We start from the raw sequence: 12,659 nt of genomic DNA, 5'->3' as shown, positions 1-12,659 counted from the left end.
GAAGAAGACAGTAATTTTAAAAGTGTACTCACCAAACAACAGAGCTGCAAAATATGTCATGTGAAAACTGCCAGAACAAAGGCGGGTCAGGCTGGGACCTGCACTGCCTCAGGATGTCAAGTGTAACAAGGGGGCAGGGGGGATGAGGGGACAGCAGCATGGGCCTGTGAGGCCTGTGGGGTGCCCGCGATCCCCAGATCCCCCCGCAGCCGGCTCCGCAGTGGTCCGCTCCGCTTGGTGGCCACGTGCGGATTCGGATTCCAGATCCCAGGCTGCGTGTTCTCCACCGCTTGTTGTGGCCAGTGTTACTGCGGAGACCCCAGAGCAGCCTCGGCGCTATGGAGGAGCCCGGCGTTACGCCTCAGCCCTATCTGGGGCTGGTCCTGGAGGAGCTACGTACCCTTCTGGCAGCACTGCCTAAAAGTAGGAGACCATATTCGAATCCTTATGGTTTTCCGTGGGAACTGGTGGTATGTGCAACTGTCGTTGAATTTTTTGCTGTTCTCCTTTTTCTGTGGACAGGTTTTAGATCGGTTAGGAGTCGGCTTTATGTGGGAAGAGAAAAACAACTTGCTGCAACGCTTTCTGGACTAATTGAAGAAAAATGTAAACTACTTGAAAAATTTAGCCTTATTCAAAAAGAGCACGAAGCCTGTGAAGTAGAGTCATCTTTAGAGGATGCCAGCTTTGAGAAGGCGGCAGCAGAAGCACGAAGTTTGGAGGCAACCTGTGAAAAGCTGAACAGGTCCAATTCTGAACTTGAGGATGAAATCCTCTGTCTAGAAAAAGACTTCAAAGAAGAGAAATCTAAACAGTCTCAACAAGATGAATTGATGGCAGATATTTCAAAAAGGATACAGTCTCTAGAAGATGAGTCAAAATCCCTCAAATCACAAATAGCTGAAGCCAAAATCATCTGCAAGATATTTAACATGAGTGAAGAACGACGCGAGATAGCAATAAAAGATGCTTTGAATGAAAATTCTCAACTTCTGGAAAGCCAGAAGCAGCTTTTGCAAGAAGCTGAAGTATGGAAAGAACAAGTGAGTAAACTTAATAAACAGAAAATAACACTCGAAGACTCCAAAGCACATGCAGAACAAGTTCTAAATGATAAAGAAAATCACATCAAGACTCTGACTGGACGCTTGCTAAACATGAAAGATCAGGCTGCTGTGCTTGAAGAGGACATAATGGATGGTGATAACTTGGAATTAGAAGTGAATGGTGAATCGGAAAATGGTGCTTACTTAGATGATCCTCCAAAAGGAGCTTTGAAGAAACTGATTCATGCTGCTAAGTTAAATGTTTCTTTGAAAACCTCCGAAGGAGAAAGAAACCACATTATTATTCAGTTATCTGAAGTTGACAAAACAAAGGAAGAACTTACAGAGCATATTAAAAATCTTCAGACTCAACAAGCCTCTTTGCAGTCAGAAAACATGTATTTTGAACATGAGAATCAGAAGCTTCAACAGAAACTTAAAATAATGACCGAATTCTATCAAGAAAATGAAATGAAACTCCACAGGAAATTGACAGTAGAGGAAAATTACCGGATACAGGAAGAAGAGAAACTTTCTAAAGTGCAAAAAGAGATCAGCCACACCACTGAAGGGCTGGAGACCTATGGAAAGCTAGCCAAAGATCTTGAAGAAAAATTGAAGAGAACTATTAATTTTTATCAAAGGCAGGCTATTTCCTACGAGAAAAAAGGACATGATAATTGGTTGGCAGCTCAGACTGCTGAAAGAAACCTCAATGATTTAAGGAAAGAAAATGCTCACAACAGACAAAAATTAACGGAAACAGAGTTTAAATTTGAAATTTTAGAAAAAGATCCTTGTGCACCTGATGTTTCAAATACAGCATTTGGCAGAGAGCATTCCCCATATGGTCCCTCACCATTGGGTCAGCCTTCATCTGAAACGAGAGCTTTTCTGTTTCCTCAAACTGTGTTGGACGGTCCACTGAGACCCGCACCTGTGCTTCCGGGGGCAGGAGGAAGAGGTCCAAGAGGCCCAGGGAATCCTCTGGACCATCAGATTAGCAATGAAAGAGAAGAACCAGGCTGCGATACGTTAACCGATCCTCACAGGGCTCCTCCTGACACTGGGTCCCTGTCATCTCCATGGGAACCCGACCGTAGGATGATGTTTCCTCCACCAGGACAATCATATCCTGATTCAGCTCCTCCTCCACAAAGGGAAGACAGATTTTATTCTAATTCTGATGGACTGTCTGGGCCAGCAGAACTCAGAAGTTTTAATATGCCTTCTTTGGATAAAATGGATGGCTCAATGCCTTCAGAAATGGAATCCAGTAGAAATGATGCCGAAGATGATCCTGGTAATTTAAATGTGCCTGATTCATCTCTCCCTGCCGAAAATGAAGGAACTGGTACCGGCTTTGTTCCTCCACCTCTGGCTGCAATCAGAGGTCCATCGTTTCCTGTGAATACAAGAGGCCCATTCATGAGAAGAGGACCGCCTTTCCCCCCACCTCCTCCAGGAACCATGTTTGGAGTGTCTCGAGGTTATTACTATCCACCAAGGGATTTCCCAGGCCCACCACGTGCTCCATTTGCAGTGAGAAACATCTATCCACCGAGGGGTTTTCCTCCTTACCTTCACCCAAGACCTGGATTTTACCCCAACCCCACATTCTGAAGGTAGAAGCGAGTTCCCTTCAGGGTTGATTCTGCCTTCCAAGGAGCCTGCTACTGAACAACCAGAACCACAGCAAGAAACCTGACAATATTTTTGCTCTCTTCAAAAGTAATTTAGACTGATCTCATTTTCAGTTTAAGTAACGGCTGTTACTTAAGTGATGACACTTTTCTCAAATTGAAGTTTAATGGAATTATAGTTCTTAGTATAGTAGTTTATAAATAAAGATGATTTAAATACATATCTATGAGTAAATCATTTCCATTTTATTATATTCTAGATCATATAACTTTTAATCTCGGGAACTAATCCACTACTATAGCAACAATAGTGAGAGTTTTATATATGCAATCTTGCAGGTGGGGAGGTTTTAAATTCTAAAGGCTGTGTCTTCATGCCAAGAGGTGTATTCACTGTGGTTGTAGATAAATGAGAAAGTAACTTCATGCTTAATTAAATAAATTCTCATTGATTTTTTTTAAAAAAAGAAAACTGCCAGAACTGAAAGGAGATATAGATGAATCTACAATTATAGTTAGAAACTTCTTCATGCCTTTTTCAATAATTGATAGAACTAGACAGAAAATCAGCAAGGAGTGTTGCCTTTGGCAGCACTTTCTAAAATTAGAATGATGCAGACAAGATTAACATGGCTCCTGCATATAGATTACACAAAATTTTGTGAGACATTTCATATTTTTAAAAAGAGGGGAAAAAATCAGGAAGAATATAAAACAACTCAAAATGCCACTAACCAAAAGAATCTATTTGGCATTTACAGAATATGCCACACAACAGCAGAATACACATATTTTTTCGAGTGCTGACAAAACACATGGCGAGATAGAGCTATCCTAGGCCCTAAAATTCACCACAGCAAATTTAAGAGATAGTAATCATCCAGAGCAGGTGAAAACTAGAAATCATTGTAGGGAATCCAATTGGAAATCAGCATAAGAAAGATATGAAAAGTCCCAAACACTTGGAAATTTAAAAACACACTTCTAAATAATCTCTCGGTCAAAGAAGAAGTCTCAAGGAAAATTTTAAAAGTACATTGGACTGGATAAACATGAAACTGTGACATATCAAAGTGCTGAGAAGGAAAGTTAGAGCAATAAATGCATGCATTAGGAAAGAGGAAAAGTCTCGAGTGAGCAATAGATTTCCACCTCAGGAACCTAGAAAAAGAAGAGCAGAATAAACTGAAAGCAAGTAGAGGGTGGGGATTAATGAAGATAAGAACAGAAAACACATTTAAAAGAGAAAAACAATAGTTAAATCAATGAAACAAAGAGATAGCTCTGTTAAGAGATTAATAAAATTTAACAAACTCAAGCAGAAATTAAAAGGAAAAGACACAAATTTCAAGTATCATAATGAAACAGGCGATATCACTACAGACACCGCACATCACAAAGGACAATCAAGGAATATTACAAACCACTCCACACACATAAATTAGACAGCTTAGACAAAATAGACAAAATGCAGTGTGCCCGCTGCAACACAAACTAACTCAACTCACCACGCAGGAATAGATCATTTGAAGAACTCTATAATCATTAAGAAAATAGAATTCATAATTTTAAAACTACCAAAAAAGATCTCTAGGTTTAGATGGTTTCATTGGAGAATTCTGACGTGTTTTAAAAAAAGTTAACAGCAATTCCACACTATCTTTTCCAGAAAACAGTAAAAGAACATTTCCCAATTTATTTTTTGAAGCTATTATTACACTGATACTAAAACCAGGAGAGAGAGAGTGTGTGTGCATATATACATACACACACATATATACATATATATATAAAGATACATATAACTTACTTAACAAATAGACTTCTACAGTATATTTTTCAAAATTGACCCATGTCCAGTGGGGGATTATTTCCAGAAAAACAAGCCTGATTAAATCTCACAAAGTCACAAAGTCAATCAAAATAATCCACCATGTTAACAAACAAAAGAAGGAAAGTTACATTATATATTGATACATAATAAACATTTAACACATTTCTATATCCATTCGTGATAAAAGCTCTCTATAAAGCGAGAATAGAGGAAACTTTAACCACTTGGTAAAAAGCATCTACAAAAAGCTAACATTATAAAGTCATGTGTTGTTTAACGATGCGGATACATTCTGAAAAATGTGCGGTCAAGTGATTTTGTCATTGTGGGAACATCCTGGAGTGTACTTACACAGATCTAGATGGGATATATAGTAGCCACTATACACCTAGGCTATACCGAATAGCTCATCACTCCTAGGTGACAAACCTGTATAACGTATTACTATACTGAATACTATAGGCTATTATAATAGAGTTAAGTGTTACATTTATGGTAACCATTTGGTAAAACTCACCAACTGTGGTATTTATGTATGTAAGCATATCTAAATACATAAAATGCACAGTAAAAAAAATATAACATGAAAGATTTTTTAAATGGTACATCTGTATATGGCATTTACCGTAAATGGAGCTTACAGGACTGGAAGTTGCCTGGGTGAGTGAGTGAGTGAGTGGTGAGTGAATATGAAGCCCTAGGACATTACTGTGCGATACTGTAGACTTTATAAACACTGTACACTTAGGCTACACTGAATTCATTAAAACATTTTTCTTTCTTCAACAATAAATTAACCTTAGCTTACTATAACTTTTACTTTATAAACTTTTTAATTTTTAATAATAATTTGATTCTACTTTGTAATAGCACCACTTAAAACACAAATATTATGAAGCTGCACGAAAGATTTTCTTTTTTTATATCTTTATTCTACAGACATTTTTCTACTTGTGAAACTGTTTATTTTTATTATTTACTTTTTAAAATTTTGTTATTGAAAACTAAGACACAAATACATCAGCCTAAGTCTACCTAGTATCAAGATCATCAATATCAGTCTTCCACCTGCACATCTTGTCCCACTGAAAGGTCTTCACAGGTAACAGCATGCATGAAGATGTCGTCTCCTATGATAGCAATGCCTTCTTCTGGAATACCTCTTGATGGACTTGCCTGAGACTGTTTAGGACTTAACATTTTTATAAGTAAAAGGAGTACACTCTAAAATAATGACAAAGGCCAGGTACAGTGGCTCACACCTGTAATCTCAGTACTTTGGGAGGCTGAGGTAGGCACATCATTTGCAGTCAGGAGTTCAAGAAAAGCCTGACCAAAATGGTGAAACCCCATCTCTACCAAAAATATAAAAACTTGGCCAAGCATGGTGCTTCACACCTGTAATCTCACCTACTTGTGAGGCTGAGACACAAGAATCACTTGAACCCAGGAGGCAGAGGTTGCAGTGAGCTGAGATTGCACCACTGCACTCCAGCCTGGGCAACAGAGCAAGACTCCATCTCCAAAATAAAATAAAATAAAATAACGACAAAAAGTTTAGTAGAATGTTGTAAAATGCATAGTAAAATGCATAGTTGTTTGCTTTTATATCACACCGGGAGTGCAGTAGGATTGTTTACAGCAGCAATCCCACAAACATGTAAGTAATGCATTGTGTTACAACATTATCATGGCTAAGACATCACTTGGCAATATGAGTTTTTCACCCCCATTATAATCTTGGGGGACCACTCTCATATATGCAGTCCATCACTGACCAAAGTGTTATGTAGGACATAGCTACACTAACATCATATTTAGTGGTGAAAAACTGAATGGTTTCTCTCTAAAATCAAGAATAAAGGAACTATATCTGCTATTATCACCCTTATGCAAAACAGTGCTGGAAGTTAACACTGCGCAATAAGACAAGAAAATAAAGGACATACAGGTCAGGATGGAAAAAATAGAATAGTCCCTACTTACAACAGACATGACTGTCTACATAGAAATCCAAACAAATCTATTTTAGAAACCTCCTAAAATTAAGAAGTGAGTCCATTAAGGTCACAGAATTTAACATAAACACAATCAAATTAATTCTATTTCTATATATAGACATAACTCATTTTATCGTTCTGCAATTTATTGTGCTTCATACATACTGCATTTCCATTGGGCTAAAATTTTGTGGCTAACCTGCCTCAAGCAAGTCTATCTGCACCATTTTTCCAACAGCATGTTCTCATTTTGTGTCCTACGCCAAATTTTAATGATTTGTACAGTATTTTAAACTGGTTTATTATTATTATGTCTGTTATGATGATCTGTGATCAGTGATCTTTGATGTTACTATTGTAATTGTTTTAGGGCAGCATGAGCACGTCCACATAAGACAGCAAACTTAATTGATAAATGCTGTGTGTGTTCCCACTGCTCCACCGACAGGTCATTTCCCTCTCTCTCTTCCTCTTGTGGTCTCCCTAGTCCCTGAGACACAACAATGTTGAAGCTAAGCCAATTAATCACCCTACAGTGTCCTCCAAATGTTCAAGTGAAAGTCATTAAATCAAAAGCTAGAAATTATTAAGCTTAGTGAGAAAGGCATGTCAAGTAAGTATAAATCCAGAGTTATCCAGCTTGAGCTGAAGTGCTATTAGACCTACTAAGTCGTAAGACTGAATGGTCACAGCAACCATCTATCCTATAATGGGTGCAATATGTTTTAGGGCAAGAGAAAATGCAAAAGACAAAAGTAGGATGAATGAACAGTTGGCACAGATCCCTATATCACTGATGCCTCTCTCTCAGCTTATATATACAGTCTCCTAGGTCCTTCCAACCAGCTGATAACTTTGTAAACAAGCCAGGCCTAATACAAGGACACTTAGGCTAGCTATATTGGAACAATTTGTCAACCACTCAGATGCGGGACCTCAAATGTAATCCATGAGGGTAACCCTACTCTGATAAGTGGAATACATAGATTCATCCCCATCCATAGAAAGCGTTCAGAAAACAGGAGCTGGCCCTGTGATTTTACAGAGCTTTATCCTTCCCATAAGGGCAGGATCAGACATTGTCAAAAAAAAAAAAAAAAAGGAAAATTTTGAAAAGTAAGTTTTGCTCAATCCTTATGCCTAATCCATTCTTCTTCTAGACAGGTCAATGAGCCCCAGAGATTATTTAAAACAAATCTCCAACATCTACAGATTGGTGTTCAAAAATAAAGGGTCTGAGTTTCTATCTAAAAAGATCTAATGATTAAAACCTTGGAATTCAAGTTTATTCTCCCACCAGCTTCCGGGTATTTGGGAAAGCAGACTACACTAAAAGAAATGACTGCAGGAATTCATGTCAAGATTTTATTTTATTGCTAAACAAACCTAGGCATGGATCTTTGCATCTCACAAGTGCTTTCTGAATGTTTGGGGAAGGAATAGCATAAATATTCATGAAACTCTAAGAAATTCACAAATTGTGGTAGCTGTGATAGCCACGTGGTCCCAGGCTATTACTTTAGATAACATATGTATCCTTTCAGTTACAAAGACATTTTCTGTTCTTGCCTTAATCTCAATCTCTTTATCACTGTGGCTTCCTCAGAGACAGAATGAGACATAGGCTCAGTTCTCTGACCCTAGAAGAATAACAGTGGTCAGGTTCTTCATGTCTCTATGCAAATCATGCTGGTGCAAGTGAAGCCTATTTTCTCATATGTTACACAAAGCTCTCAAGACAATTGGAAGGTACTCTGTGGAGGTGATGACTTCATAAAACCTTCCCCTCTCAAAAGCACTTGAAGAGGCAGGAGCATTCCTTGGCAGCTCTCAGATGGGCAGCAAAGTTCCCAGCAGCATCAGTAAACTCAGCCACATTGTAGAAATGTTTGCCTTTTCTATCTGAAGATTATCTAGGTTCTTACACAGCAATCATCTCTAGACACCTGGATTTCCTAACTGCCTTTGTGAGTTCTGGTCAAATATAATTTAATGTCATTTTCATTTTTTGTTTGCTTTTACCATCACACTTTAATATCATGCAAAAGTACATTTCTACTCTCTTAGTGCTCAAATTTTGCTCACCAATAGTTTTAGATAATAGGATACTATGAGTAAAATATATTAATAGATATCAGCATATTATCCATCAGTATATTAATACATTAAAGCAACCAATATGTTTACGGTATTTTGACTAGTAGCTTTTTTTAAAGTTGAAGAAATATCTGTGTGCAAGAGACTCTGGTAAATGTTTCACATTAACAAAAAAGACCAGCACTTTCTTTCTTTAAAAGTTTTTTTTCATATAATTACTATTTCTTCAATTTTTTGAAAGAGACGAGGTCTCTATGTTTCCCAGGCTGATTTCGAACTTCTGGGGTCCAGCGAACCTCCTACCTCAGCCTCCCAAAGTGCTTAGATTACAGGCATGAGCCACCAAGCATAGCCCAGCACTTTATTTTTAAAAGGGCTTAAAGTCTGACGTACAGAAGGTCATCAAGTTAACAAGTGTACAGATGCTTGTTTACTTATTATACACAATCTTATGAGGCCACACAATCTGAGCAATGATTAGGAGCTCAAAGTTTAGATCCAATCTCAGCACAACATGAAATAAATGAAAAGAAATCAATAAATAACTGCAAATTATTTTATTTTCTTCAGCATAAGCATGACACTTATCCTTGGAATGGTGGTAGGAAAAGTCCAATGCAAATGAAATACTTTTTAGTTGGTTTTGCAGGATTAAATTTATAATTTTATGGACATTTAAATGGAGGATTATTGCTCATCCTTGCTATCTCCAAGACAATATAATTTTACATAAAAAATGAGAATAAAATTTAAGCAAAAATGACAATATCATGTTTATGCTAACATTTTAATTGTGGGATCAAGGAGGCCTAAGTTCAATCAGAGAATTCAGAGACTGTTTCTACAGCATTCCTCATAAATTCATCTATTGCCAATCACCTGCATAGACAATGCTTAAAACTAAGCATTCTAGAGCGTTTATCAATAGCCCAAATCCAACAAAAAGTTAGTGATTCTGTTTTCATGTTTAGATAATGACATGCAAATCTATTCAGTCATTCACATAAAAGCTCATCTAAATATTGTGGAAAACTAAATAACAAAAAAAATAAGATTCTGGGCTAAAAAATAAGTCTTTACCCTTGGATAAGAAAAGATTTCATCAGATATTTGCTGTGGAAGTGACGATCAGTGCAAGAGTGGAAAGTGTAAGAGGTGAATGACCACTGGTGTATTTGGCTGATGATTGTCTAACCTTAGTACAGCCTGCCCTTAATTAAACCTTCCACTTTAAGATTAAACTTGATGTGGTTTGAAGACTTTGACATGTGTGTATCATCAGTGTTCACTGTTTCTGAAACATAGCAGAGAAAAACTGTGAATAATATGACCAAGGAAAAGAAGAATTTATTTGAAGGATATGAGACAGCCCACTGAATCAAACAAAACCTGTGTATTAGATTAACATGTGACCTTCATCCCTGAGATGCCTGAGCCAATAAAAAAAAAAAAAAAAAGACCAAAAGAATATATTAATATGTGACATGTTGATTTTGAAATTTTAGCCTTTATTAAAAAGTTAGCATAATAAAAAAGAAACCTATGTATATGTGTGCATGCATTTTTATTTTATTTATTTATTTTTTTTTTTGTTTTGTTTTTTTTTTTTTTTTGGAGACAGAGTCTCGCTCTGTCACCCAGGCTGGAGTGCAGTGGTGTGATCTTGGTTCACTGCCAGCCCCACCTCCCGGGATCAAGCAATTCTCCTGCCTCAGCCTCCCGAGTAGCTGGGACTACAGTTGCACGCCACAGCACCCAGCTAATTTTTTGTATTTTTAGTAGAAATGGGGTTTCACCGTCTTGTCAATGCTGGTCTCGAACTCCTGAGCTCAGGTAATATGCCCGCCTCGGCCTCCCAAAGTGCTGGGATTACAAGTGTGAGCCACTGCACCCAGCCTGCATATATTTTTTAAACATTTCTTTTAGTGTTACCAAATGGTCTTTAAGCATTCATTTAAAAACACAAAAACTCACTGCGGCTGTCTGTGAACCCTTTTCTAATTCACCAAAGAGTGCTAAACAAGTTAAAATGAATCTATTTTTAAACACTTCTCCTAAACCATGAGCATTAACTTGATTTCCTCTGTCATAGGGATATGGGACACAATCCAACATCCATCACAGAATTCCTCCTGTTGGGATTTCCCGTTGGCCCAAGGATTCAGATGCTCCTCTTTGGGCTCTTCTCCCCGTTCTATGTCTTCACTCTGCTGGGGAACGGGACCATCCTGGGGCTCATCTCACTGGACTCCAGACTGCACACCCCCATGTACTTCTTCCTCTCACACCTGGCGGTCGTTGACATCGCCTACGCCTGCAACACAGTGCCCCAGATGCTGGTGAACCTGCTGCATCCAGCCAAGCCCATCTCCTTTGCGGGCTGCATGACGCAGACCTTTCTCTTTTCCACTTTTGCTGTCACAGAATGTCTCCTCCTGGTGGTGATGTCCTATGATTGGTACGTGGCCATCTGCCACCCCCTCCGATATTTGGCCATCATGACCTGGACAGTCTGTATCACCCTAGCGGTGACTTCCTGGGCCATTGGAGTCATTTTATCCTTGATTCATCTTGTGTTACTTCTACCTTTACCCTTCTGTAGGCCCCAGAAAATTAATCACTTTTTTTGTGAAATCTTGGCTGTTCTCAAACTTGCCTGTGCAGATACCCACATCAATGAGAATATGGTCTTGGCCGGAGCAATTTCTGGGCTGGTGAGACCCTTGTCCACAATTGTAGTTTCATATATGTGCATCCTCTGTGCTATCCTTCAGATCCAATCAAGGGAAGGTCAGAGGAAAGCCTTCTCCACCTGCCTCTCCCACCTCTGTGTGGTTGGACTCTTTTATGGCACAGCCATTATCATGTATGTTGGACCCAGATATCGGAACCCCAAGGAGCAGAAGAAATATCTCCTGCTGTTTCACAGCCTCTTCAATCCCATGCTCAATCCCGTTATCTATAGTCTTAGGAACTCAGAAGTGAAGAATACTTTGAAGAGAGTGCTGGGAGTAGAAAGGGCTTTATGAAGAGGATTACGGCATTGTGATTGACAGTGACGTAGGAAGTTAGTTACGTCGTTGGGCAGTTCTTAACCCAACTCTGTACTGGTGGGACCTCTGCCCTCAGTGGACATGAGAATTATCTGAGACATTTAGTTAAAACAGAGCTATCTCCTGCCCTACCTTTAAATGACTGATTCAGCAGATGTGGGATGAATTCTAGAAATTTATCTCTTCAAATTGTGCCGCAGCTACTCCACACCAGGACAATACCACTTACAATATCCTCATTAGCTTTTGATCCAGTCCCATAGCTCCCAGAATGTTTTCCTCAAAACACTGGTCCCTTCAGAGAACTTTAAAAATAAGTTCTGTGGTCAAATAAGTTTGAGACTTACTTCCCATCAGATGCCTCTGCCTAGGGATCACAATTCATATTAGCACAGCGAACGCTGTAAAAACTTCTCTAGGAAAGAATAATTCTGTTCCAGCTTTAAGCCAGTGTTTTCTAAACTTATGTGAGCACATAAAATTTCCTTTGTAATACTTAGTAAGAGTTTCCTGGAACAGGAGATCCTGATATTAATGGACTCATTGTGAATACTTCCTACAGCCCCTTTCTAGGGCAGAATGATTTTTTTTTCCTTGCAAAGTGAGCCTCTAAAGAGATGTAGGTCTGAGCATTAGGCCTCGATCAGTCTGTAAAAATCTGGGCTCTGTTTGGATACAGACTGTGAGGGACCCTGTCTCTATTGTTCAACGGTGGATCATCTAAAGAAAATAAATCGAAACCTGTCCTTCATCATGGATCAGCATTCCTAGTATAGAAGCTTCAGGAGGTGACCTCATTCAACCTCACAATCTTTGAAGTTTGAAATTTTTAAAAAATATAATTCAGTATACATCTTCCTGTGTTTGCCATGGAATGAAATCAATCTAATTTTTCTAACTCAGGGTTTTCAAGATAAACCCAAATTTCTCAAAAAAGAAAAATGTAGAAAGATTTCAAAATCCATCACCTACACACTTAAAAGTCA

At 38.5% G+C, this 12,659-nt stretch overlaps 1 protein-coding gene, 1 non-coding gene and 1 pseudogene across 2 annotated transcripts; all 3 read left to right on the top strand.

The window, feature by feature from the left end:
- Nucleotides 1-270: 270 nt before the first annotated feature.
- LOC104674939 lies at nt 271-2,805 on the top strand (annotated as a pseudogene).
- Nucleotides 2,806-3,267: 462 nt separating this feature from the next.
- LOC115898417 lies at nt 3,268-3,370 on the top strand. Its single transcript, XR_004058155.1, has one exon. It is a non-coding gene; the product is annotated as a U6 spliceosomal RNA (small nuclear RNA).
- Nucleotides 3,371-10,628: 7,258 nt separating this feature from the next.
- LOC104674941 (olfactory receptor 2A7) lies at nt 10,629-12,427 on the top strand. The gene has a single exon (XM_010379424.2). It carries the CDS (start codon nt 10,717-10,719, stop codon nt 11,647-11,649), a length of 933 nt encoding a protein of 310 aa, XP_010377726.2. The 5' UTR covers nt 10,629-10,716; the 3' UTR covers nt 11,650-12,427.
- Nucleotides 12,428-12,659: the final 232 nt, after the last annotated feature.

This window comes from Rhinopithecus roxellana, chromosome 6 (genome assembly GCF_007565055.1).
Source record: "Rhinopithecus roxellana isolate Shanxi Qingling chromosome 6, ASM756505v1, whole genome shotgun sequence".
NCBI lineage: Eukaryota > Metazoa > Chordata > Mammalia > Primates > Cercopithecidae > Rhinopithecus > Rhinopithecus roxellana.
This window is presented reverse-complemented; position numbering and strand designations above follow the sequence as displayed.

Bases quoted from the DNA above. Each gene is read 5' to 3' on its own strand.
- LOC104674941 (XM_010379424.2), top strand. From the start codon at position 10,717: ATGGGACACAATCCAACATCCATCACAGAATTCCTCCTGTTGGGATTT.